Here is a 27,363-nt window from a genome sequence, read left to right on the forward strand (position 1 = left end):
ATGTCCGGGGCGGCACTTAGAGAGACCCCCCAGGAAATAGACAGTACTGGTTGACAAGTTGATGAAGCCATCTGCGCAATGTGCGGCGGCAGCGAAAAGGGTGAACAGAATGCTAGGAATGATTAAGAAGGTGATCACTAACAGATCGGAGGAGGTTATCATGGTACGCCCCTACCTGGAATACTGCGTCTAGCACTGGTCACCGTACATGAAGGAGGACACAGCACTACTTGAAAGGATCCAGAGAAGAGCAACTAAAATGGTTAAGGGGTTGGAGGAGTTGCCGTACAGTAAGAGATTAAAGAAGCTGGGCCTATTCCCCCTTGAAAAGAGGAAACTGAGAGGGTACATGATCAAAACATTCAAGATACTGAAGGGAATAGACTTAGTAGATAAAGACAGGTTGTTCACTCTCTCCAAGGTAGAGAGAACGAGAGGCCACTCTCTAAAGTTAAAAGGGGATAGATTCTGTATAAACGTAAGGAAGTTCTTCTTCACTCAGAGTGATAGAGAACTGGAATGTGCTTCTGGAGTCTGTTATAAGGGAAAACACCTCCAAAGATTCAAGACAAGGTTGGATAAGTTCCTGCTGAACCAGAACGTACACAGGTAGTGCTGGTCTTGGTTAGGGCTTTAACCTGGAGGCCGCCGCATGAGCGGACTGCTGGGCGCGATGGAGAATTTCACAGATCTAGACAGAGGTTTGGGGGCTCCAGAATAGCTAAAACGCCAGGTTCCTGCTCAGCAGCCGCTTCCAAGAAGCCCCAGTTATGACAGGCCAAAATCTGAGCTACCTCAAATAGGAGGGAGACTCTCGTAATTAAGGAAGGCTTGGGCAAAGATTTGTTAGGACAAATGGGTCCTGGACATTTATTTGAGAGGACTACAAGCTCGAATTTGTTTTCCTCTTCGGGATTTCTTTGTGGAGTCTCCAGCAGGGAGACTGGGGAAAAGGGACAAAATCCAAGCGATAGTAAAACGACCAATGGATATTCAAGCCGTAGAGTCTAGACCAGGCACAAAATTGGGCTTGGTCAGATAACTCCATATATTTATTGTGCCCAAGAAACTCAAACATTGACCGGACACCTATCCTGGATCTGAAGTCTGCCAATGCAGCACTAAACTTGCTCAGGTTCTGGATGGAGACCGTGCACTCTCATGGCTTCGTGGCACTAGGAGATTTCATGGAGGCTTACTTACATGTTCCTATATTCCCAGAACGCAGAAAGTTTCCCAGGTTCCATGTGCTGGGAAAGCTTTTCAATTCTCGGCACTACTTTGTGGATTGGCAACAGCACCTCACATCTTTACCATCAATGCACCTGGGCAGGGATTCAGGTGATCCATACTTGGGACATTTAGTTAATCAAGGCTCCATCCAGGACCGCAGGTCAGAAGGCAGTGACAACTTGTCAGTTTCCAAAAAGTGTCACCTGGAACTTTCCCAATCCTGGGAGTATTTGGGGATTCTCTTCAACATGGCAGAAGGCCATGTTTGTCTTCCGGAGTCAACGCAAGCTGGAGTCGAAGGAAGCTGAAGTTAAGAGCCCAGATTTAGAGTTCCTGGCAATGCCAAATGTAATCTTTTGTGTTTAAAAAATGTGTTTTGGCCAGTCTTTTTTGGGTTTGCGAGAGGTCCTGGGTTCAGGTCCCTCAGAGGAACAGTGGGAAGTAAATTAGTGACAATGACAGCAAGAGTGGTTGCATAAAAATATATTTTGTGGAAATATGCTTAATATTATAAAGGTGCAAGGCTTAGAAGAAAAGATACACTATACATATATTTGTTACTAAGGAACAGAAAAAATATTTTGTAAGAGTGCTGCTTCGGTGTGTAGAAGAAAACATATGGCTTTCCCAGAACAGAGAGACTGTGGTTTACCTGCATGAATGAGTGTCTGGTTGTGAGATGGAGGGGAAAGAGGGAGAGAAGATGCAGAGCGAGCCAAGAGAAGGCCCAGAGAGAGGGAGGGAGGATTTGTGTGTGGGGGGGGGGGGGGTATGAAAGAGTAGTAGGGGCTGGATGTTCTGGTGCAGGATTGGCCAGTGAATGGACTGCTGTATATTTTTTTCTCAGTGACCACTAGTGGGCAAAGTTCTTCGCATTGTGCGGCATGCAGGCTGTGTGATCCTGGTGGCTCTAGATTGGCCAGGCGCCTCTCTGGCAGGCACTCTTCCTCTGCCCCTTTCAAACGATCTGCTGACTCAGGATCCCATTCCCATGTTTGATCCGGATCCCTTTTGTGTTTCGGCTTGGGTCTTGAAAGGGACCAGCTAAGCAAGAAGGGTTATTCAGATAGTGATCTCTACCCTTTTGATATCTCGCTGTTTTTCAACATCGGGCTTATGTGAGCATTTGGTACCTTTTAGAGGACTGGTGCGTTCTGTTTGGGTCCCTGCCACATATCTTGGGGTTCTTGCTGGATAGCCTGGAGTGTAGCCTTGCCTGGTCATCCCTGAGGGTTCAGGTGGCAGCCTTGTCCTCCTTTAGAGGTCTTTTGCGCAGTTGTCATTTGTCTCTTCCTGATGTGATCCGTTATATTGATAAGTTTAAGAAGATTTGGGGACCATTAACAGACTTTTGCAATGAATGATACAATTTTCCCATAATAAGATATTTGATAAGAGGGGATGTGGGTGGGTTTATTTTATTCATCTCATAATATAAATAATTTATCATTTATCATTATCTTGTTGTATTGTATGCAATTTTCAAAGGAAGGGGAGGGGTGGGTTTATAATTTGAGTAATAGTTGGTATACTTAAGTATTATATATTTTTTCAATATTATAGTAAAGGATTATATAATGATACGTTGTATTTACAGTGATACATGAAGGAATATCAAGTGTGTACTCAATGAAATTGTATAAATTTATGTGATACACTTGTTATATGAAAAATGAATAAAAAACTTAAAACCTGATGTGATCTGTTTCTTGAGGGTGGCAAAGTTGATTCGACTTCCAGTTTGCCCTTCACTTCCAGCTTGGGATCTCAATCTGATGCTTTTGGTGTTTTGTCCTCTGAACCTCATGGCTCCTGCACTCTGAAGCACCTTACTTTCAAGATGATTTTTCTTGTAGCCTTTTCCTCAGCTCAGCACACGTTTGAGTTGCAAGCTTTTTCTTGTCGTGTTCCCTTCTTGGAGTTTTCAAAGGAGCGTATGGTGCTGTGGCCTGTTCCTTTCTTCCTAAGGTCATTTCCTCTTCAAAACTGTTGCCCTTCCAGTTTTGGGTAGTCGGGGGGGAGGGGGTACTTTAGAGCAAAGGCAGTTGCATAGGTTGGATATCTGTAGAGTCCTCCGTACTTATGTGAAAGGATTTAGGCGTTCTGGCAGTTGAATCGTCTCTTTATTCTGGTGGGCAGTCATAAGGGGGAAGGTGCCTCTAAGGCTTCGATCATGTGCTGGATCAAGGAGGCTATTGCTTCTGTGTACCTTCTTCAGAAGAAGAAACCAGTTCCAGATTTTCTCAAAGCTCATTCCACTTAGGAGGCTTCCTGTGCTGAGTCTTCTCTTGTATCCCCAGTGGATATCTGTAAGGCTGCAGTTTGGTCTTTTCTGCATTTCTTTGTGGGTCACTACACGGTGGACATTCAGGTACGTCAGGATGCTGTTCTTGGTGAGCGCGTTCTTGTGGCAGCACTTGTGATGGTGCTGCTTTGGTATATCCCATCCGTCAGTGCCGGTCTGAAGGGACAATAAAGTGAGTGAAATTAGGTTTTCCTGCAAATTTTATTTTAGTCCCTTCAGATCAGCACAGAACCCACCTAGTGTTTTTGTACATGTGAAGTTTATTTATTTATTTTTAATTGGGAACGTGATCTTGTGATTTTGTATTGTTTTGTTTTTCTTTTCTGGGGAGTATGAATAGTTGTGGAGCAGCAACATCTGGTTCGTCTGGTTCAGCTGGTGAGCTGTGGGCTTAGTTCTTGTTGCCTGTTCCAATCCTTCTCCAACAGTTGTGCCGTGTTTTGCAATGTTCATTGTTAATTGAAATAAATTTTGAAAAAGTTAGACAAAGCTTTTAGGATTTGAGTTCTTGCTTGGCTATTCGTCGGACTGACTCTGAGGGACTGCACAGTTCTCATGTACTGTAAGAATTCAGTGTGTTCTCAGTCTCCACCTGCTGGCAGAGGAGCGTAAACCCATCTCTGTGCCGTTCTGGAGGGACTAAAAAGAAAATTAGCAGGTAAGAACCTAATTTCTCCTTGGTCATTTAGGGGTGGGTGCTTGGACTCAAGAGTCCGAGGGGGCCAGAGTTTGATATTGAATACATTATAGTGGTAGGATTGGTGCAGGTGTTGAAGGGAGGGGATTTCTTGGATTAATGTTCCCCCCTTCGATTTTTTTTTTATTTTTTATTTTTTTTATATATATATTTTGGGGAGAAGTCCCAGAAGCTATAAGATTACATGGCTCTGGAGAAGTTAATTTTGGGGTCGGGTGATTTGCCAGGCTTCTAGAGAGTATTTAGGAGTTGAGGGGGAGGGGCTATGGGGTTGTTCATGGGGATTATTTTGGCAGTTCTATGGTCCACTTTATTTAGTATGAAGTAAAAGCTGCTTTGTTTACCTCATTGGAATAACTACAAGACGGCATTGTATCTTCCAAAACAGACAATATTTGTTTATTGTTAGTATAAAAAACTTACAGTATTACAGCAGCAAAGACATATTGGAAAAAAATATATTGTCAGTTCAGAATATGCAATGGAGAGAAGAATTTGCACCCATATGCTTAGCAGGGGGCTAGCAGTTCCCCGTAGCATAAGTAAGTGAATCTCTCTGGCTTTACCTAGAATACACGTGTTTTTTATACAGAGCAATTCTTCCTTTGTTCCAAGAAAGTCCATCCCCGAATTCTGGTTATGTAATTCCCTATTGGTACATAAAAATAATGTAAATCTAACTCCTCCCTTCCGTCCACTCCTCTCTCACCTCCACACCCCCCCCCCCTCAGTAAAGGGGGGGGCCTTGCAGAAACAGAGAACTCTTGGTGAACTTTCTTTCCCAAGCGCTGAGATCACTTTATCACTTTGTAGATGCTAATTAGTGGTTTTACAATTCTGTGCATATTCAGGATGCTGTCCTTGTAAACTGAAAGTTGGCAAAGGTGACCTTTCAACAATCCAACTGTCTGGTTCCCATAGCTTGGTTCAGAGACAGAGAGCAAATGTTTTGGTACCAAGTTCTTTCATCTCGTTACACCCACATGAGCAGGGCTCCTTGCTCATTATAAAGGTTTTTATGGCTTTCCAGGGTGTCTGGCATATGAAGTCATACAGCACTGATAACAGTTCAGCAGAACCTTGGAGGGATATCTTCCCAGCAGGGAATGGAAACAAGAACATCATTGTTAGCATAGCAAAGGCTGAAGATGATTACAGACAGCAAGGTACAGGCTGGGCCTGGCTATGGGAAAATATGTCTGTAGTGTCCAGCATAGTGTCCAGCATACACAAGTGAAAATATAGGTCTGTAGAGTCCAGTTGAATCATCCGTATGTCCAGGTTATACATGTCAAGTGTGTACATATTGACATATTGCATACACTGCTATTACAATTTGGAATAATCTTATCTGTTCACATTAGGACTGATATTAAGGTTTTGTAAAAATTTGAAAACTTTGACTTCTTGTAATATTCATGATATGATGATATTTTAATTGATTGCTTTTGTATTTTCCCATAGATTTTACAGCCTCTTTGAATGCAATTCGCCTTGAACCTTTTTGGTATAGTGCGATTAATAAGTTGTGTATAAGATCAGATTGCTCTACTGATGTGTTGGGGCTCAGGGAACATTTCACTGCATTGGCACCCACTGGCCTATAGCACACACTATTGTGACTTTTTGTCTGATTAGTGGGGAGATTGTTGCCACACTGAGGGGGAGAGTTCAGGTTGGTGGGAAGGTTTTCAGTATAAACGATGAACACAACCATTTGTTTCAATATCTTTTTTGTGCAATCATCAATAAAATTGTTTGAAAGTAAAATGCGGTTGTCTTGCCTTGGTAGGTTCACAGCAAGACCTCTTGTGCAAACCATCTTTGAAGGTGGGAAGGCAACTTGCTTTGCATATGGACAAACTGGTAGTGGGAAGACACATGTAAGCACTGAATAACTACTGCTATTTCTAAATATTGTGATATGTCAGCTTATAAGAGTCAGCTTTATAGGAAGTGCATGGAACAAAGATGGGGGTAGGATGCGATTGCGTATACCAATGTGTCCTAAAATTTACTTTTCTAGTGCAAAGGGCATAGTAGTCTGGATAGTAGTTTATATGCCATACAAAACTGGAGAAGGTATCCAAAGCTTTCTTCATGCTACCTCCTTGTTCCTGGGCATAGCTCCTTTTTTTTTTTTCCTTCAAGCGAGTTGAGAAGGTGTCTTGTTCTGCTCTGCTTTTATTTCATTCCCCCTCTTCCCCCCCCCCCCCCATTTTTGAGGCTGGCCAGTTCCACAGAGGTTTCTAATTTGGGGGGACAGCTCTGCCTGGAAGAAATTGCACATTCCAGCTTCAGCAATCTACAGCTGGGGGAGCAACCTTTAGTGCAAGCTGGCTAAGTAGGAAACCTAGACAAACATCTTGGACAGCTCGGGGTCTGGTTGCCTGGGAACTTAGCCTACCCCTGTTCAGCGTTTGAGGCCCAGAAAGGACACTAGGCCTACGTTGTTTCCCTGGTGGTCTAGCGGCGTGCTAGGACAGGAGCGATACTCACAACTGCCCATGCTTTTTCAATGACAGATATAGTTGATACTCATGATGGCGCCGGCCTGTATGGCTGAGGAGGTCATTGCGAGGGCCCTCAGATTCAGGGAAAGTGGCCTCCCTAACAGAGGAAATGGTTAGTTAACAGATTGGAGCTGAGACATTCATCTGGTCCAGGGATATGCAATTCCGGTCCTCGAGAGCCACAGGCAGGTCAGGTTTTCAGGATATCCACAATGAATATGCATGAGATGGATTTGCATGCACTACCTCCTTGAGATGCAAATCTATCTCATGCATATTTATTGTGGATATCCTGAAAATATGACCTGCCTGTGGCTCTCGAGGACCGGAATTGCCTAACCCTGATCTAGTCTGACAAATATTGGTAAAGACTCTGGTCAGGGGCTTTTCAGAAAATGAAGAACAAACAGCAAATGAAGAATCTTGGTGCTCAATGTCTTTTATTAATATGTCTTGACTTGACACAGTCGTGTTTCATCCCAAAGGGCCTGCCTCAGGAGTCTATTGATTGATATGATATCTAATATCTCTTAAAATGTAGCAAAATGACTCTACAAGTCGATATTGCAATTCTCAAGAGAAAGGCTGACTTGTAGAGTCATTTTGTTACGTTTTGAGAGAGATTGCGTATCGTTTCATATTATCAATAGACTCCTGAGGAAGGCCCTTTGGGCCGAAACGACATATTAATAAAAGACATTGAGCATCAGAGTCTTACTCTGCTGTCTGTTCTTCACTTTCCAAGTTTTGGGAAGTAATCATCTGTTTCATTGTGTCTTTTCAGAAAATTCCATAGCAGTGGCGTATGTGAACACGGGGGGGGGGGGGGGGGCAGGGAGTTGGCATGAAGAGTGCTCCATTGAAGTTTGAGGACCAGTTACTGTTCAGATAGTTAGACCACCTACTGGCCCTTGTGGCAGCATATGTTGCAGGAGTCAGCAATATACAAGCAGATTATCTTGGTCACTGGACCCTAGATCCTGGAGAGTGGTCCCTGTCCCAGAGAGCATTTGACAACATTGTAAGATGCTGGGGGCAGCCGATGTTAAATCTGATGGCGGCGGTGTTTAGCAAGAAGACCTCTTGGTACTTCAGCTGAGTCGGGAAGCACCGGCTTGAATGCCCTGGTACAATCATGGCCCACTGAGGAGCTGTTGTATATTTCCCCCGTGGCCAGTGATGGGCCTGGTCAGTCAGAGAATTATGAATGCTTACCAGCTAGAGGGTTTTCTGGTGGCTCTTTGGCCAGAAGAGCATTGGAGTTTCAAGCGCTCCTTGTATAGAGAGCCTTTCCTAAGATTTACAGAGGCTAGAGTCTCTCTCTTTCTCTTTCTTCCATCCTATCGTGGGAAGAGTCCTGGCCAGTGCTGCTGGAGGAGATATGTAATATGTAAAGTAGCTACATGGTCCTTACTAAGTTTTATAGAGCGGACATGGCAGCATGAAAATATAGCGCTTATGGGGCATCTATCCTGCCTTATGGACATGGCAGCATGAAAATATAGCGCTTATGGGGCATCTATCCTGCCTTAGGTTTTGGGGACTGCTTTATGTCCCCAATGTCCAGACTGCTGTTTCCTTTGCACTACAGGGGAAGATTAGGTTCTTACCTTAATCTTTCTAAGGAAGGGCATAGTAATCTGGAAATCCTGCCCATACAGTTTGAGTATGCCTGCAAAGTTCAGACATGCTTATATGATTTCAAATGCTTGTCTTTGGGCATCAAGTAATAAGGAATTAACTAGTGAATAGATAAGGTATGGCTATGTGAGAATGTAATGATGATCCTTGATTGCAAGGAAGCATATGAGAACTAAACAAATGGTAGTGCCAGTTGCACTTGGGTGAGTGGGTTATCTTCCATCTAGTTGTTTTTTTGCTATGTTCTCATTAATTATTCCAATTGCAGAGCAAAAGAACTTTAATTTAGTTGGGGAGTTCTCCGTACCCTCCTTGTTCCTCCTGTTTAGGGTTTGTCAACTGCTTTGGCATGAACTGAGGAGGGGCTATGCCCAGGAACAAGGATGTGAATGAAGAAAGATTTGGATGCCTTCTTCAATTATTCATGAGTATGGGATATAAACTCCGTCCAGACAATGTCTACGAGAGAGATTATTCCCATTTTTTTCTACATTTCCAGAAGTGTTCTGTTCTGAAACAGGCACATTCATTTTCAAAGTGATTTGTTTTCCAACAACTATAATTCAGCACCTACAATGTCTTCTTTTATCCAAAAATACGTTGAGTTGTAGCCTTCTCTAAACAATGTATATGCTGCCTATAAGGGCCACCTCGAGGGTCTGTCTAGTCCTATCTTTTCTGCTGTCCCTTGTGAACAGTGTTCAGCTAACAGGAGTTTTTTTAGATATACTATATTGGCAATATCGCTTGGCAGCATGAGAGATTTCATTAGGCTAATCTTTGGGGGGGGTTTTCATTATGAAGGTGATCTAAAAGCCAATATCATTGCTGCTAAGAAATTAGGTAGGGGGTGAGGGGTAGAAGTTGAGATTTTACTACAAGTCTTACCCTGAAGAAACTAGTATTCAGTAAGAATATGTTTCTGCTATAGCTGCCGACCAGCAGTAGGACAATGAACCCTTTTGTAGGCGTTTTGATCTTGAATGCCTCAAAACAGCAGACTAACAGAAATGGAAGATCAAAGCAAAGGTTTTAATTAAAAGAATTGCATGCGCCTGATGTGGCCATGTTTCGCCAAAAGGCTCCATCAGAGGCAAAATTGTAAAGCAAATTAACAAAATCATAAATACAAAAAGAACCATTATAGAAACCATGCATAACTAGAAAAAGACATGCCAAACATAAATCATTAATCATATTTAAACCTAAGCAAATCAAAAATATCAGAGACCATGCAACTCAAACATACAAAAGAAATTTATACTATGTGAGCAATTTTGGAAAGGAGAATAAAATAGGTGGGCAGAGTGTTATATAAAAGCACAAGTTTGACCTATTATCACCAGTCATTTTTTTAAAGCCTTATGATTTTATAACACTGTCCACCTATTTTTTTTATTCTCTTTTCCAGAATCACTCAGTATAAATTTATTTTGAACGTTTGGAATTGCATTTGCATGGTCTCTATGATTTTTTTGGATTTTGTTTAGGTTCTTATATGATTTATGATTGTTTTATGTAACATAGTGTGGTAATATAGGACTCCGGTACTCCCTCCCTCAGGGTAGAGGTACCCTTTGTCTTCCAGGCCGCGCTTCAGGAGGTCTGGCCGTTGGCAGTCCTCAAATAGACGTCCAGCAGCTCCCCCTAAGAAAAGGTTCTGTCGCCAGGCCCCTGACCGCTATCCCACAAATCAGGGGACGGCTGTCAGCCTTCCTGGTTGGATGTGGAGACCCATCACATCAGACTGCTGGTTCTTGGAGGTACTCCGTGATGGGCTCAAATTGGAAAGTGGCTAGATATAGTGGAGAATAATAGGAACACAGAAGGGAGATCCTGGACTTGGGGAGGGGACAGAGGACTGATGCTGGACACATGGGGATGGGATGAGGACATAGAATGATGATGATGAAGGCAGGGAGATGGACACAGGAGAAATACTAGAAAGGGAAGTATAAGACAGAGAAGGGAGATGCTGAACATGGACAGTTTGTAGGTACAGGTGATGAGCTTGTTGGAACGGGGATAAAGTTTGTCCCAATGTCATTCTCTACTCTAGGATATATATATTCAGATATTCAAGCCTCTTCTCATACACCTCTCGGTTCCTTTATTTTTATATTTGACTATTGTTTTGTCTCTGATGCAACCTCTCGACGACATGTGTCAGGTGCTTGTGATCCTTTTAATTAAAACCTTTGCTTTGACCTGCCATTTCTGTTAGTCTGCTGTTTGCTTCTTGTTGAATTTGTGTATCAGATCTTCAGCCTCTTGTCTTTTTTGATCTTGAATGCCTCCATAATAAGATTTCTTTTAACAGACTATGGGCGGAGACTTTTCCGGCAAAAGCCAGAATGTTTCAAAGGGAATCTATGCATTCTCATGTAAGTGCTGAACATTCAATTTCTTTTTTTTTTTTATAAATCTTTATTCATTTTCAAATATTACAACAAGTGTATAATAAGCAATCAGAAAGATTTTTAACTAATCACTTGACAATCTTATTTATATCCCTCCAAATATATAAATATAAAAGAATCCTACCCCACCCGCCCATATATTAATAATTAACAATTATTATCATTCATAATCCCACCCCCTATATCTTATTCAATACTAAGGTGTTTAAGATGTCTGATCATTAGAATAAATAATCAATGGCCCCCAAATCTTTTTAAATTTATGATAATTTCCTTGTTGCATAGCAAGCACCCTTTCCATTTTATAAATATGGCATACTGAATTCCACCAAAAAGTATAATTTAGTTTAGTGTAATCTTTCCAATTTCCTGTAATCTGCTGAATGGCAACCCCTGTCAATATCAATTTCTTTTTTTTTTATATATTCTTTATTCATTTTTTCATCTTACAACAAGTGCAACAGAAAATAACAGTTATACAATATCAATTCAATTTCTTATCTTCTGCCCCTGGCACTCTAATTTGCTCAGCTGTTTTTCTTTCTCCACTGCTCAGCACGGGATGTCTTTGCTCTTCTTAGCCAGCCCCGATACAAGAACCTAGACCTGGAGGTGTATGTTAGCTTTTTTGAGATCTACAATGGAAAGGTGAGAACTTCTTTCTGGGGTAAGCATGCATGCAAGATTCAGCTTGTGCTCAGCATCCAAAGTAGTATATTAAATACTAATAAATCATGATGGTGATGGGGAGGGGAAAGGTACTGTGATTTTGACTGCTCTGTCATGAGGTTTGCTCCAGTTAGACGTGTATGTCTGTGAGGCTTTCAGATTGTTCCATAGTACACTAGTTTTTAAAGCAGTGCTAAAACTGCTGGGGTCCAGAATTGGCAAATTGCCTCTCTGCACTTATTTTCTTATCATAGCTATGAGAGGTCCTATATTGCCTTGTCTGCTTGGTTGGATCCAGGTATTTGATCTGCTGAATAAGAAGGCAAAACTCCGGGTATTGGAGGATGGGAAGCAGCAGGTACAAGTTGTGGGTTTACAGGAGAGGTTGGTTAGCTGTGCAGAGGAGGTCATCAAGATGATCGAAATGGGCAGTTCTTGCAGGTAAGTACTCTTATCTTTTTGTTGTCTAGTTTAAGCTGTCTTGACTATGTTTCGGGAAGCAATAGCTTCCTACATTGGCTGAAGTTCGAATTAAAAGCCTGAGAGGTAGTTGCCAAGGATGGATCTCCTATTTTGTTGAAAGCATATCAGGTTCAAGGCAGGGTTTACTGATCCAGTGAACTTTTCACTTTCTAAGATCAGAATTTTTTACCACTACGGTATTTGTTGCATTGCTGCTTGTGTGTAATGTTGAGTCATAGTGCCATCTTTCTGACTTCAAGAGAAGATGGGCTGATTGCCCTCAGCTCATTTCACATAGGTGCTTTCTTCACCTCTCTTCTGATTCCTCAAGGCTTCTGTTCTCTTCTGGTTCAGGACCTCTGGACAAACATTTGCAAACTCCAGCTCATCTCGCTCCCATGCCTGCTTCCAGATCATCCTGCGCAAAAAGGGGAAGCTGCATGGCAAGTTCTCCTTAGTGGATCTTGCTGGGAATGAACGGGGTGTGGACACGGGCAGTGCCGATAGGCAGACTCGCATGGAAGGAGCAGAAATCAACAAAAGCTTGCTCGCCTTAAAGGTAAACAATTGTTTGCTTGCAGGATGAGGTGGATCTAAGACTTGCTGTAGTGCTATTCGGTTTTGATGTCTGGTTGAAAGGTCCTTTTTGGAGTAGGGTGGCGTAAATGGAAAATCAAATTGCAGTGTTAATGGCTGAAATCTATTTTGAGCTCCCCTGGCCCAGCCACTATACAGCTATCCCAGCTTTTTGGCAGGATGAAGTTTGTCTTAGTTAGATTAGATGTGCTTGGGTTGCACTTTTCACAGTGAGTTCAAAGATATGAAGTTGGTTTGCACTATCTCTTGGTGGGGGAGGTGAGTAGGAGGAGGAAGAGCAAACTTAACTTCTTAGATCCAAGCAGCTTCCACAGAAGGCATTCACAGCTTTATGTCCAAACAAGTCAGATAGTCCAGCGGGAATCTGGAAATAAGCTAGTTTTATGCTGGTTTGGTTCAAATATTGTTGGATTGGATTTATTCCTAATTAATCACTGTTGACATAAATATTCGGCAGTGTACGTTCAAAGCATAAATACAAAAGAAATCTTCAGTATGATACAAACTTTTAATAATACTAGAAATCCATTTGATCTTCAGTATCCTTTTATTTATTTCATTATGATGCACTAATCAGACACTACAGTCAAATAGTGTTGGAACAATATTGTTTTCAGCACTTTCCGAAAGGAGAAATACAAAATGCCATTGAAAAACTATAGAGAGCGGAGGAATAGCCCAATGGCTAGAGCAATGTGCTGAAAAGCAGCAAAGTTCGGATTCAAATACCACTGCTGCTCCTTGGGACCATGGGCTAGTCTACTACTACTTATCTAGAGTGCTTGGTCTTGGAGAATAAGATGTACAGTGTCTGCATCTATGAGGCAAACTTGGTTCTTTTTATTGCATAGAGTGTTTTGGACCCCTGTTCGTTTACAAAAGTTAGATAGCTCTAAGTCAAATAGATGCTGGCATTGTAATCTGGAAGCGGGGACAATGGATCATTTACTTTATTATTGTCCCTGTATTAAAATTTTTTGGAATTAAATTTGGACACAAGTGAATTGTCTATTAGAAAACCATGTTGCATTATCATATGATACTATTCTGTTCGGCATGTCTATGAGGAAAAAAAGTCAAATATCACATAATAACAAACTTTTCTTTAGCACTCTCCAGACCAGTAGAGGTTAATCTTTACGAATGGATATATATCCAATCATGACCAGCAGGTGGAGACTGAAAACAAAACTGAGATAGTACATAAGATATCCTCTTCTCTGTACCCATCTCCCTTGGTAGGGCTGTTGGAATTTGTTTAGGGGGTTTCTAGTCCCTGTTTTTGGATGGACAGAGCTTGGGCGGGCCCTGTTTGGGGGTCTGTCCGACCTCAGGGGTGTCAAACCCGGTGGGTCTCGAGCGGGGTCCCTCCCCACCACTTCTCCACCTCCCCACATTTTTTTTAAAGGAGCCTCAGCAGTAAGACTTGCCCCCTAAATCAAGCAAGGCATATTGCTTCGAGAGCCTGTGGAGTCTGTTCTGTTAAAAAAATAATAATAAAATCCTGAGGTAGTGCTGGTCTGGAGGGTTGTTGCCCTTTAAGATGACTGTATTTTACTGTATTTTTTCATCTAACTAGCACTTTGTTTCTAGCTAGGACACATATGGAGCAATTGTGCCCTTTTCCGGGGGAGTGGGACACAATTTGGTCCAGCCGCGAGGCACTCGCGGCCGGCCTGAACTCGGCGGTTTGGGCCGGTGAGATGGTGGAGCTCCATCGGCAGCGGCTGCAGGCGCCCAGAGCTCCCTGCCGATGGTGCCTCGCGAGTCAGCTGGGAGCAGTGGGGAAGCCCGATCTTCCCCAATCGCCCACGGAGGGATTCCCCGAACCACCGAGGTTGCAGGGGATTCCCTCTCAGCTGATTTTTTGACAGCTGATGCCGACTTGCCTGTTTTAGCGGCTGGGACTGTTCAGGCTTTTCAACCGCTACAGGCCATGGAGGGAACATTTTTGGCGGGAACTTCGCCATTTTCTCTGTCTGGCCCCTCCATTTTGTCTGCAACCTCAGATGACCTTCCCCCTGTATTGCAAACATAGGGGCAGGTTTCAGCAGGGACCCTGCTGAGGCAGGAAGTCCCTGGGGACCCCCGGGGGTTTTGCCCCCTGATTTAATTTCTTTCTTTGTGTAGACTGTTGGGGGTCCCACGTGCGCCCAGGGGGTTTCGGGGGTGGTTTTCCTTCCGCACCCCCTGTGGTTTTGCCTCCCTCTTTTCGTTTGGCATCCCCTCTTCTTCATCCATGCGCCCGCAGGAGAGCTTGGATTGTGGATTGGTGATCGGAGGAGCGTTTTGGCATGATTGAGGACCTGGCTGCTTTGGCGGGCTTCCAGGATACTCTAGAGGGGACGGCCGCTGGCAGCGGTGGCGTCAGGTTTCCCGTCTTCCAGTGCAGAGGCATCTGTGGTGCTCTTTTTATTTAGAGGGATGCGCTTTTAGACCTGATTTCGCAGGTCTCCTCGGTGCTGCTTTTATGACGATGCGCCACCGGAGACCTCGCGTATGGGGGCCCCTCTGCTTCAAGGGGTCTGTCCTGTTTTCCTGCTCTTTTCCTGTGGATCAGGATTTTTTGGGATATCGTGCTGGCTTAGTGAATTTTGCTGGGGGCGCCGTTTCGGTTTGCGCATGCCCTGGCTCATTGGGATCCCATCCCGGAGGGGGATCGGGCTACCTTATTTTTGCCAGCCTAGGCATTTTAATACTGAGAAGATGACGAAGCCTAATAGGAAACATGAGCTGCCATTCTAACCATAACCAATCAGGTAGCTTTTCCATAAGCTCTGGGAGGACCCAATACATACCTTGGTGCAAGATATAGGATTGATGGTACCTATAAAAATTTGGAAAATTTACCCCACCCTCCGCAATTGGCTTTTGTAAGGTCACTAAAGCAATTCTTACTCTTTTACCCAGCCAAATAAATTTAGACAAAATACTGTTTAACTTTTTATAAAAAGACCCCTGGAAAAAAAAACTGGTATCATACCCATTTGGTAACAAACCACAGGCAATATCTTCATCTTTACAGTTTGGACTCTTCCCCACCAAGACAAATGCAACGGATTCCATTTTTCACACAATTCTGTAACTTTTTGTAATAAAGTTTTTTCATTCACTCTCATTGTCTCTTCAAATGTGGTTTTTATCCAAATACCTAAATATTTTATTTCTTCCTCCTTCCAGATAAAAGGAAAAGAATCAAATAAACCTTTTGTACAGTGCACATTTAAAGGAAGAATTTCTGACTTATTCCAATTTATTTTATATCCTGAGAATTTCCCAAACTTTTCAATCAAATCAAGTAAACATGGAATGGTTGTTTCAGGATTCCTCAAATGAAGTAAAATATCATCTGCATAAGCAGATACCTTATATTCTTTTCCAGAATATGGAATACCCTGTATCTCCCTTACCTGCTGAATAGCTAATAACAAGGGTTCAAGTACTATATCAAAAAGTAAAGGAGACAGAGGACAACCTTGTCTAACCACCCTTTGCAACTTAAAAGATTCTGAAAAATTATTATTAAAATATAATCTAGCAACAGGGGAGCTATACAACGCTTGAATCATTTGTATAAATCCCGAACCCATACCAAACCACTCCTTAGCCTGCTACATAAGGCCCATTCTACCCGATCAAAAGCTTTCTCCGCATCTAAAGATACAGAAAAGGCCGGATATTTTAGGTCCTTTGTTAAATATAACATCTGGAGTGCCAATCTAATGTTAGAAGAGTGTTTCTGAGCAACAAAACCCGTTTGGTGCATTCCAATTATGTAAGGAAGAGCCTTTTTCAAATGTAAGGCTAAAAGTTTAGCCAATAATTTTCCATCAACATTAATTAAAGAAATAGGCCTGTAATTTGAAACCAAAGTGGCATCTTTATTTGACTTCGGCAAAACAATAGTTAAAGATTCTGCCATAGTACCTGTAATACAACCTTTATTCAGTTGGGTCAAATATAAATTTAATAAATGGGGCAACAAAGTAATTTGAAAAGACTTATAGAACTCTACAGTATAACCATCACAACTATGTTTCTATGTTTCTAACCTGGAGTGGTCCCAACTCTAAGAGACTTCAAAGCTGTTTGTAATTTTTTTAGTGATATAGGTTCTTCTAAACTTCTTTTTATATGATCAGGAACTTTTGGACCCTCAATTAAATTCAAAAATTCAAAGCCATCTTTTTCCCTACCCAAATAAGGCTCAGAAGAATAAAGGGCTTTATAAAACTTTAGAAATTGTTTTAAAATAGGACCAATTTGAGAATGTGTATCTCCTTTTTCATCTTTAATTATACTAATTTTTGTTTTCCTTTACTTTAAGATAATTAGCCAATAAACTTCCTGCCTTATTAGAGCTTCCATAATACAGAGCTTGCTGTGAAAAAATATAATTTCTAATTAACTTAGAAGAAATCTCATTGTACTTACATTTAATTTTTAAAAGAGCTTGCAAAGTGGAATGCTCCCATTTATCAATCAATTTTGCTTCTAAAAGTTTTATTTCTTGTTCTAAACTAAAAAATTGTTTTTTTATTTGTTTAACATGAGCTGAATACGAAATAATTTGCCCTCTTATAGTAACCTTAAAAGCATCCCCTAAAGTTTCCATAGAAATTTCCTCTGTATTGTTAATTTGAAAATATTCATCTATCTTTAGTTGAAATTCATCACAAAATTTTTGATCTGCAAGCAATGCATTATCAAATCTCCATATTGGTCTACTCTTATCTTGATCCAAAACATTAAATTCAACCCCCCCCCCCCCCATGATCAGACAAAATGATAGGATCAATGGAGGCTTGTGTTACTAAATGATCTGAAATAAAAACATAATTCTTGAAAATGATTTATGAACATGGAAACAAAAAGAAAATTCTTGATCATTAAAATGAAGAATACACCATATCTTTTAAATTGGAAGACTGTACAAAATTATCCAAACCTAATGATTTTATAATTTTACTAGGTTTTTTATCCATTAAAGGATCCATTACAGCATTAAAATCTCCCGCCACTACTAATTTAGAAGCAGCCAGTGGCAAAATCAATTGTTGTAGAGACTTAAAAAACTCTTTGTTTCGAATTAGGGGCATATACATTGAAGAGCGCCAAAGTAGCATTGTCCATACTCATGTTAACATGCACCAATCTTCCTAAGGGATCAAAAGAACTAAATTGCACACTGCATTACAATTTTTATTAACCAAAATAGCAACACCAGCTTTTTTCTTTACCGCAGGGGCAAAGAAGCAATGTTTCACCCAGTTCCCCTCCAGCTTCTTAGATTCCTCAGCAGATAGATGAGACTCTTGGATAAAACATATATCCGCATTCTGATTCTTTAAAAGTGTTTTTTCTCTTAATCAAGATGATTTAGACCATTTACATTTAATGAATATATTTTAAGCGTCATTGTATTACTATATAAAATATACTTTAATTAATCTTTCAATAAAAACATTATAATGCAACCAATTATAATTCACACTTACGCCAAATTCCAACACTGAAAAAACATATCTCCCTACCCAAATCCCCTTTCCCTCTTCCCCACCCTACCCCCTCCCATCCCCCCTAAATAAAAGTGAAAGCATAGAAACACACATATGGTAACAAGTAACTCCCACAGGCAAATAACTTTTACAACAAAATCTTCAGAGTTCATAAGCTAACTATATTCAATCCACCCCAATTAAAACTGATTTCTTTATCATTTGAAAATTTCTTCATTAAAATTATTTATTTCCCAACCAAATCTCAAATTTTCATATTATCAACATTATTTCCCTTATATTCAATACTATGAGACATTAATAGGAACTGTTACAAATACCCAATTAACCCAAAAATAGATTAATTAAAAACTTCCCATCCTTAAAAATCATTTACCTAACACAAAATACCATTCCATACCCACATAAAACCAACATCTATACTTTCCTAAGCCCAATTCACCTTGATTTAATGATTGAGCACAATTTAACTTAAAATTATATTTATATTCTGCACTTAGATTTTACATTGCGTAATAAAATAATACATTAATATTAAATATGAGCTTTCAAAGCCACCCATACTGCAACCACAATATAAATAACTCAGATCTCCATTAACTCAACTACTCAGACACTTTTCAGCATCATATCATAACTTATATATACCCCGAATATATATTATCTTTTCCTGTAGTATCACAACCCATGAAATTTCTATGCAATAGTTATGCACATCTAAATTTCATATCTCTTCTTTCCTAAATTTGAAGAAGATACAGCATCTCTCATTTAAATTCTTCTGAAAAATTTCACAGAAGAACCATCTATTTTAATTATTATTACCATCCAATCCTTTAATAAGTATCCTTACTCTAGAATCTTTCATAAATTGCCACTTTCTGTATTCTTCATAAACTTTCATATTCCTTTCCTTAATAAGCTATCATATTCCGGTTCCTTCATAAACTTCCATACTCATGTTTCTTCATACGCTTCCATATTCTGATTCCTTCCTTCACTGTCATATTCTTAATTTCTCTGTCTATCCTACTCCGGATCTTCCACAGACTGCTCCATTCTGGTATCCTCACACGCTGCCATGTCCCAATCACTTCAAAAGCCTCAGTTCTTGATGTCTGCAAATAATACCACAGACTTATATGACTGTCCATCAAATTCCCGATTCACCAGCACTAACTTTTTCTGCAGGCAGATCTGTTTCATTTACATTTCTGACTGTTATATATAATCCAATCACTTTTAAATAAACTGAAGCAAATCACACCATAGCAGAGAGTACTGTCTTCTGTATCCAGTAAAAAGGTCCGTTTAGAATGTTCATTCACCAGAGCTTCATACCTTTCTTTTTAAAATTATTTATATATAAAGGTATACATAGACATCTGATGTTCACAATTCTCCACAAATTCACTCAATTTCATCGGATCTTCAAAATTTAGAGTCTTGTTCTCATATGTGACTCTCATTACAGCTGGATATATCGGTCCATATCTTACCCCAAGAGATTTCAATCTTGGTCTCAGCTCTAGCAGCTTTTTCCTTTTCTGTGCCGTGGCTCTGGCAAAATCAGGCACAATGAAAATTTTTGAATCCTGGCACTTTAAATTACGATTTTCTTTTGCCAGCCTGAGGATCTCTGTAACCTGCTGAAAACTCAGTAACTTAAATATTAAGGGACGCGGCCCCCGCTGCTTTTCTGATCTTTTAGCCAGAATTCTATGGGCTCTTTCAAACTCCATAGGATATTTGAATTTCAGTGGCAGAATCTTCAGCAAAAAATTCTCCAAAAACAGGACCGGATCATTTTTTTTCAATGCCTTCCGGCAAGCCAATAACCCTCAAATTGTTCCGTTTACTACGGTTAACAAAATCTTCAAGATCTCTGGACAGGCTTTCAATTACTTTTTTATCCTGCTTTAACTGCCGAATTTCAGACTCATTTGCCTCAGTTCTTTTTTCAATTTGATCCACTTTTACATCCAGAATTGCCATCTTCCTTGTGAGGCTAGCCACTTCATCTATAGCCTCTTGAATCTTCTTTGAATTGTTTAAAACAATTTCTTTTATTTGCCTGAGTTCAGCCACAATATCGCAGCTGTCATCTCCCGGCTACGGAACTTTTGAGGGAACCAACGGCTCTGTTTTTGATCTTTTAGCGCATCCTGCACTTGTACTAGCCATCTCTCCCTTCAAATGTTTTGACGATGCCATCCTATAATCCAAAAGCTCAGTTTCAATCAAAAATTTTAAGTTCCGTAGCTTATTTTTCACAGATCATTAACCTGTAATGAGGGAGCCACACTATCACCCGACCATCTTAGTGCGGCTCCAAGCCACGCCCCAATTCAACCATTTTTAATTTAATTTCTTCAAGGAAAGTTGAATCCACAATCAATGTATTATCAGATCTCCATACAGGCTTACCACAATCTTGTACATCAAGCTTAAATTCAATCCATACACCTCCATGATCAGACAAAATGATAGGATCTATGGAAGCATTTGTAACTTCTTGTACCATTTGATTTGAGACCAAAATATAATCTATTCTTGTAAAGGATTTGTGAATTTGCGAACAAAAAGAAAATTCCCGATCATCAAAATGAAGTATTCACCATATATCTTTCAAATCACAAGATTGCGCCAAATTATCTAATCCTAATGATTTCATTACTTTACTTGGTTTTTTATCCATTAATGGATCCATGACAGCATTAAAATCTCCAGCCACTACTAGATTAAAGCAGCCAATAGGAGTATCAATTGTTGTAACTTTTTAAAAAATTCAATTTGATTCGTATTCAGGGCATATACATTAAACAATTCCAAAAGCACAAGTAAAAATGAATAAAGATTAAAAATAAAAAATACAACTTACAAGTGTCAAAAAAAACACACACACATCCTCCTTTGGCTTTGACTATGTACATAGCAGTGGTGTAGCCAGACAGCTAATTTTGGGCAGACCTAAACACAGAGATGGCCGGCCTCTTTCCCTCCTCCCCCCAACCTCTTCTCCAACCCCCAGCCCGTGTAGCATTTGTTTCTTTTCAGGTTGCAGACAGCAGTTCTTTACCCTGCCGGCAGCAGACCCGGAAGCCTTCCCTCTGCAAATGCATCAACAGCATGTAGTGGATGAGTGGATGGGTCTGAGCCCAAACTGGGCAGGCCAGACCTGCCCTGTAGCTACACCCCTGGTATATAGTTTGCTTAGGTTGCTGGAATGTTCTTTCATGAAAGCAGTAATACTCAGTAGTACTAGACAGTGTTAGTTTAAAGCCATAGAGAGTGCATGAAATAGCTTTTGCCATGGCAAATGTAGAAAAGGACTCTAATATAAAGCTACAGTTAGATCTCTGCCTCTTGAGTTTTCATGCCATAAGTCATCTAAATTAGAGAATCTGCATTTCTCCTTGTAGTATCCAACACTAGAATATAATATAAGGCAGCAAAGGGATTTGAATACTTTAAAAAAGATTGCTGAAACAGCACTTATTTTGTAAAATGAAGTATGGGTGGTGAGGAATTAGTTATTAAATAGAGGAAATGTACACATTATTGTCTAAGGATAAATTATTCTGCTATATTGCTTTTTATTTACTGCATTTTTCGCTCCATAAGATGCACCTGACCATAAGACGCACCCTAGATTTAGAGGAGGAAAGCAAGAAAAAAAACATTCTGAACCAAATTCTCCCTGCCAAGCTCTGTACCCAACCCCATACTCCTTGTCAGGCTCTGCACCCTGTCCCCCCTCCCTGACAGGCTCTGTCCCCCCTCTGGTGGTCTAGTGGTAGGCTGGGACATGGCCTAGTGGCAGGCAGGCTGGCCTAGTGGCAGGCAGGTCCCATATCCCCCATGTACCCTTAACCATCCCCCATATACCCCCCCAATACCTTAAATCATACCCCCTTTTTTGCTCATATCTCCCCCCAAGTACATTTAAAAATCCCTCCCTCCCTCCCTAGATGTCTGTCTTGGTATTTTAAACATTCCCCCCACCCCACCCCCAGTATCTTTTAAAATCCCTCCTAGACAGCTTTTTTTTTTTTTTGTATTTTAAACATCCCCCCAATACCTTTTAAAATTCCTCCCTCGACGGCTGTATTGCCATTTTAAACATACTTCACCCCCCCCACACACACCTTTTAAAATCTCTTCCACGCTCGCTAGCTGTCTCCTCTTCTTATTTCCCAGCCAGCGGCATGGAGGTCAGAAGAGCACAGCAGTCAGGAGCAAAACTTTCTGCGCTCCCGCTTGGGCCCGCACTGTTTTCTGAATGGGTGCGAGTCCCGTAAGAACTGGTCACAGCCATTCAGAAAACAGCACGGGCCCAAGCGGGAGCGCAGAAAGCTTTGCTCCTGACCGCCGCGTTCTTCTGACCTCTGCCGCTAACTGGGAAATAGGAAGAGGAGACAGCTAGGGAGGGAGGGACCACCAGGTACTGTAATTTGTAAGCGGATGGCCAGCCGGGCAGGGTTTTCTAAAGGTGTGACATTCGGTGGTGGGCGTGCAGGGGGGTTGGGTGTTTTACAGAAGTGTAGCAGGCATGCGGTGAAGCAACGAGTGGGGTGTTTTAAAAAGGTTCGGCGGGAAGGGTGTTTTTAAACAGTACGGGGGTGTAATTTTTTGTACCTTTGCTATATAAGATGCACTGAGATTTCCACCCATTTTTGTGTGGGGAAAAAAAGTGCGTTTTATAGAGCGAAAAATACAGTATATATGTTTTGTTATATTTATGTGATTCTGTGACTAAATAAAACCTATAAACTATAGGATCTGCTTCTTCACTTTTGCTTGTTACTGTTGACTTTCAGGAGTGTATTCGTGCTTTAGGACAGAATAAGTCTCACACCCCCTTCAGGGAGAGCACGCTAACACAGGTGCTGAGGGACTCTTTCATCGGGGAAAACTCCAGGACTTGTATGGTAAGTCCCACATTCAAGCCGAATGTACAATGTTTTGCTTCCAGTGGTGGAAAGGGTTTTTGGAGGGCTTTTGCTTAGCTGCACCCTTTATCATCCCTCCAGACCGGCACAGAAACTGATGGGTTTCCATTCCTCTGCCAGCAGGTGGCGACTGAGCTACTGACTTTTGGCTATAGTATAAGTGGGCTGTGCAGTCTGTTCTCAGTTTCCAGCAGGTGGAGATGGTAAAACCTGTGCCGTCTTTCCCTGGTTTAGTTTAGGGCTGATGGATTTGTTTAGTGGCCTTCTTGTCCCTGTTTGTAGTGCCAGATTGAGCTTGGGGGACCCTTTTGGGGATGCCACTTGAGTCCCTTCCCCCCTCCATTTCCCACTCCTCCCCAAAATTTTTACATTAGAATTGCCTCAGCTGTAAGCCTTGCCACCAATATTCAGACAAGGCATATAGCTTCGAGAGCGACTGGGGTCTGTTCAATATAAATTAAAGTTTTATTGAGAGAAAAAAGCAGTGCTGGTCTGAAGGGAAGCCTTCAATTACCTTTAATTGGTTTTTATTGCTAACCTGCATTTTTTTTCTCTTATAGCGGTTTTCATAATGAGCACTTTAAGAAACTTAAAAGTGCTCTAGGCGCACGGTTGATGCGGCCGGCATGTGCATAAAGTACACTGGCTGCCACGAAAGGCTTCAGGTGCCGGTGAGCAGGGTTCTCATTCGCACGTGCACCGCTCGTTGGCTGAAGGCATTGGGGAAGCCTGGGCTTCCCCTACCGTCCACACAGAGATTTCTCTAGCCACCCAACAATCAGGGAAATAAGGTTTCCCTTACCTCTGATAGTGCTGGGGATTCTGTTACCGCTGCTGCCGGCTTGTCTGCTTTAGCAGCCTCTTTGCCACTGCAGGCCTTGGCCGGAAGTTACATCAGAAGGAGGGGCTCGGCAGCAAGAAGGTTCTGGTCCGAGCAGCCCTGCGTCACGCATGCAGGAAGCTTCCGATCCAACAGGCTGGTATGCCTGCCCTGGGAGGCGCGAAGGAGGGGGGTTGCCGTCAGCCATCAGGAAGGAGGGTGTGAGGGTTTGGGGAACTGTTGGACTGGCAAGAGGGGGGGCTGCTGCTGCACCCACGAAGGGGGGAGAGTTGCTTGGGCTGCTGGACATGTACCAGTTGGAGCTGAAGGGAAGAGGATCTAGTCTGGGGATTGGGTGGAGTAGAGCTGGAGGGAAGGGAGAGGTAAAATAAGTTCAATATAAAATCATAACTATTCGAGGCTTATGCAAATGGATCAGACCCTCACCTGGGCGCTGAAATGGAATAGAGGTGTTGGACCCATGGGAAGGGGGCTAGAGGGAAGGGAGAGAGGTGCAGGACCTTCAGGGAGGAAGAGAAGGAAAGAAAGCTGAACCAAAGGGATGAAGGAAGAGTGGGTAAAATACAGAACATAGGAGAGGGAGGGAGACACGTTAGTGTAAGGGAATAAGAGGGGAGAAGTTGGACACAGGGAGATATACAAAAAGAGGGAAGATGGTGGGCATCGATGGGAGCATAGGAACGGGGACAAAAAAGGGAATGCTGCATCTGCATGGGGGTGGTATATGGACATAGAGGGGTAATGCTAGATATTGGGGGGTATATGGACACAGAAAAAAGATGGCTAGACATAGGGGAGAAATAATGTAATGTAATGTAATTTATTTCTTATATACCGCTACATCCGTTAGGTTCTAAGCGGTTTGAAGAAAATATACATTAAGATTATAAATGAGAAGTAAGAAGGTACTTAAAAAATTCCCTTACTGTCCCGAAGGCTCACAATCTAACTAAAGTACCTGGAAATTAATAAAGAAGAGAAAATAAAGATGGTTGAAAAAAGAAATAAGAGCACAGAAGGAAGATGCTGGACAGGCGGGGCATAGGAATATAGAGGAGTGATACTGTACACAGGAGGAGGGGATCATAGAATGGTGAGATGATTAAGGGAGGTAGGCAGGCACAGGGGAAATATGAGAAAGGGAAGAATAGGAGACAGAGAAAGATGCTTGCTGAGCAGAGAGGGAAGATGAATGAGTATGGAGAAAGAAGACTTGTCAAATGGTCATGAGACCCTGGCAAGTGAGTTAAGAGTAGACACAGACAAACAAAAACTAGAGCCTGAGACCAATGTGATGTGAAGAATAAAATGACCAGACAACAAAAGGTAGGAATGTATCGGATTTTGTTAGACATAACTGGAGACTGCAAAGCCCAGGCTGTGCTGCTCCAGCTGACTTAGGGGGCTCTCCTATCATGTGTGACTGTGGTATTCAGGAAGCATGATTTTTCTGTGTAGCATTCTGTAGTAATTTGGCTTATTCAGTTTTCTTGAGAGTGGAGGGGATATTTGTGAAGGGGAGGGGAGACAGGGGTTTTGTTCCTTGCTCTGTATTGTACAGAATATTGTTTCTCTTTATACTTTAATAAAATAAGTTCAATATAAAATCATAACTATTCGAGGCTTGTGCAAATGGGATCAGACGGTTTGCGGGGATGGGGCGAAGACAGGGACAAATACGATCTCTTAGGGAGAGGAGGAGATAGTGGATGGGCCATTTGGCCTTTATCTGCTGTCACATTTCTATGAGTTCCATCTGTTGGACCAGCATCTAAGGCTGCCACTTCAAAATACATACAGATAGTCATCTCATCAGCTTACACTGCCTTTGACAAGCAATTGCCGGTCGTCTCGAAAGCAAATTTCACAAGAAGCATGGCTTCTTTGGGGGTGGAAGCTTGGGTGATTTCAACCTGGTCCAATCTACATACGTTCTACAGAGTGGATATGGCCGTACAGTCTTTGGGTCCTTAGTGTTACGAGCAGGCACAGAGGACCCACCCTAGATTTCTGGGACTGCTTTTGTACGTCACTACTATCCAGAATGACACATCTATTGCACCGTTACCTTGCTAATGTCTTTTCTAGTAGATAAGTGTGTCATTCTGGAACACCGCCCTGCCTGTATTTACTCTGCCTGCCTACTGTCTCATTCAGGAAGTTTGAGTCAAAACTTGAGATTTTGATGTCAGACATGACTGTTTGAACTCATAAATGTTTTCTGATTGTTCAGTTAAAATGTTTAACATTATACTTTCGGAGCAGAACAGATTTTGTAGTTTAGGGAGTCTTCCCGTACCCACCCTTCATGTTTGGTGTTATATAGGGCTATTGCCTACTTTTGTTACAAACTGAAGGCAGCAGATCCCTCTGGAGGAAGAGGAGTTGAAAGCCTGGAATGAATTCCTTCTGCACAGATTGTGAGCATGGGGAAAACACCCAACTGTCCAGAACGACATACTAGCCAGAATAAAGGGGTGGCAAACAACTAAAGTCAAATCAAAAATGCAAGGGGTGGAACGGCCGCAAATAGCCAGAATGAGAGCAGGAGTCCAAAATAAAGTCACTTTATTAAAAACACTATGTGAAAAATGAAGCAGCAAAATCCAGATGAATGGATGTACTAAGGACCCAACATGGATTGTTTCAGCAGCCTATACCTTCATCAGGAGTCCTTAGAAAAAGGAAGCCGCATATGTTCCATTTCACATAGGTGAAATACAAAGAAAATCCCACTGAAAAAGGCAACACCAAGGGCACTGAAGAGACCTGAAAAAGCAAAACCACAGTAAGGGAATCCCCAGAAAAGCCCGACACACCGGTAAGGGAATCCCCAGTACCTTCAGTGGTAAGGAAAGCCTAGTCTCAGGGAACCACAGGCCTCCCCATGACTGAGGCAGCGGTCAGAGAAACCCTCAAGCCAGCCGACTCCAAAGCTAGCAAGGGTGCTTCTTCTGGCTGCATTAAGTTGTTAGCAGGTACACACTGCACTTCAACTTGCAAGAAGTGTGCATATTAACCACGAGGCAAGAAAAATGATCTTGAAGCTGAATGGGGAAAATAATATAAATGAACACAGCCCTGCAAACTGGCACAGAGAGCGCACTGCCTCCGGACTGTTTTTAGAATAAAGGAGCAGACCCCACAGGCTCTCAAAACTGTAGTATTTGCCTGACCATGGCAAGGCGTACAGTTGAGGCTCCTCTAAAGAAAGAAATGGGGGGAGAGAGTATGACACCCCCAAGGTGGCAATGGTCCTGCAGAACCCCAGCTCAATCTGGGCAAACAAAAAGGCCACTGCCTAACCTTTCCACTCTACCTGCTGAAGACTGAGAACAGACTGGTTCTTGAGGGACTGCACAGCCCACTCGTACTGTAAGAATTCAGTATGTTCTCGGTCTCCACTTGCTGGCAGAGGAGCGTAAACCCATCTGTGATAAAGAATGCAAATCATAGAACATTCATCACAGTGGTGTAGACCACTTGTAGCAATACTTTACTGACACTATTAAAA

At 41.8% G+C, this 27,363-nt stretch overlaps 1 protein-coding gene across 5 annotated transcripts in view; it reads left to right on the plus strand.

The window, feature by feature from the left end:
• Nucleotides 1-27,363, plus strand: part of KIF2C (kinesin family member 2C) — a 181,781-nt gene that overhangs the window by 104,095 nt on the left and 50,323 nt on the right. For 4 of the 5 annotated variants that reach the window (XM_033917078.1, XM_033917079.1, XM_033917081.1 and 1 more), the window contains 6 exons: nucleotides 6,028-6,118; nucleotides 10,710-10,773; nucleotides 11,366-11,457; nucleotides 11,777-11,919; nucleotides 12,295-12,499; nucleotides 22,877-22,987. In XM_033917078.1, coding sequence (XP_033772969.1) covers nucleotides 6,028-6,118; nucleotides 10,710-10,773; nucleotides 11,366-11,457; nucleotides 11,777-11,919; nucleotides 12,295-12,499; nucleotides 22,877-22,987 — 706 coding nt within the window. The remainder of the gene's footprint in view (nucleotides 1-6,027; nucleotides 6,119-10,709; nucleotides 10,774-11,365; nucleotides 11,458-11,776; nucleotides 11,920-12,294; nucleotides 12,500-22,876; nucleotides 22,988-27,363) is intronic. The other variant, XM_033917083.1, reaches the window with a different exon arrangement.

Source organism: Geotrypetes seraphini, chromosome 12, assembly GCF_902459505.1.
Source record: "Geotrypetes seraphini chromosome 12, aGeoSer1.1, whole genome shotgun sequence".
In the NCBI taxonomy this organism is placed as follows: domain Eukaryota; kingdom Metazoa; phylum Chordata; class Amphibia; order Gymnophiona; family Dermophiidae; genus Geotrypetes; species Geotrypetes seraphini.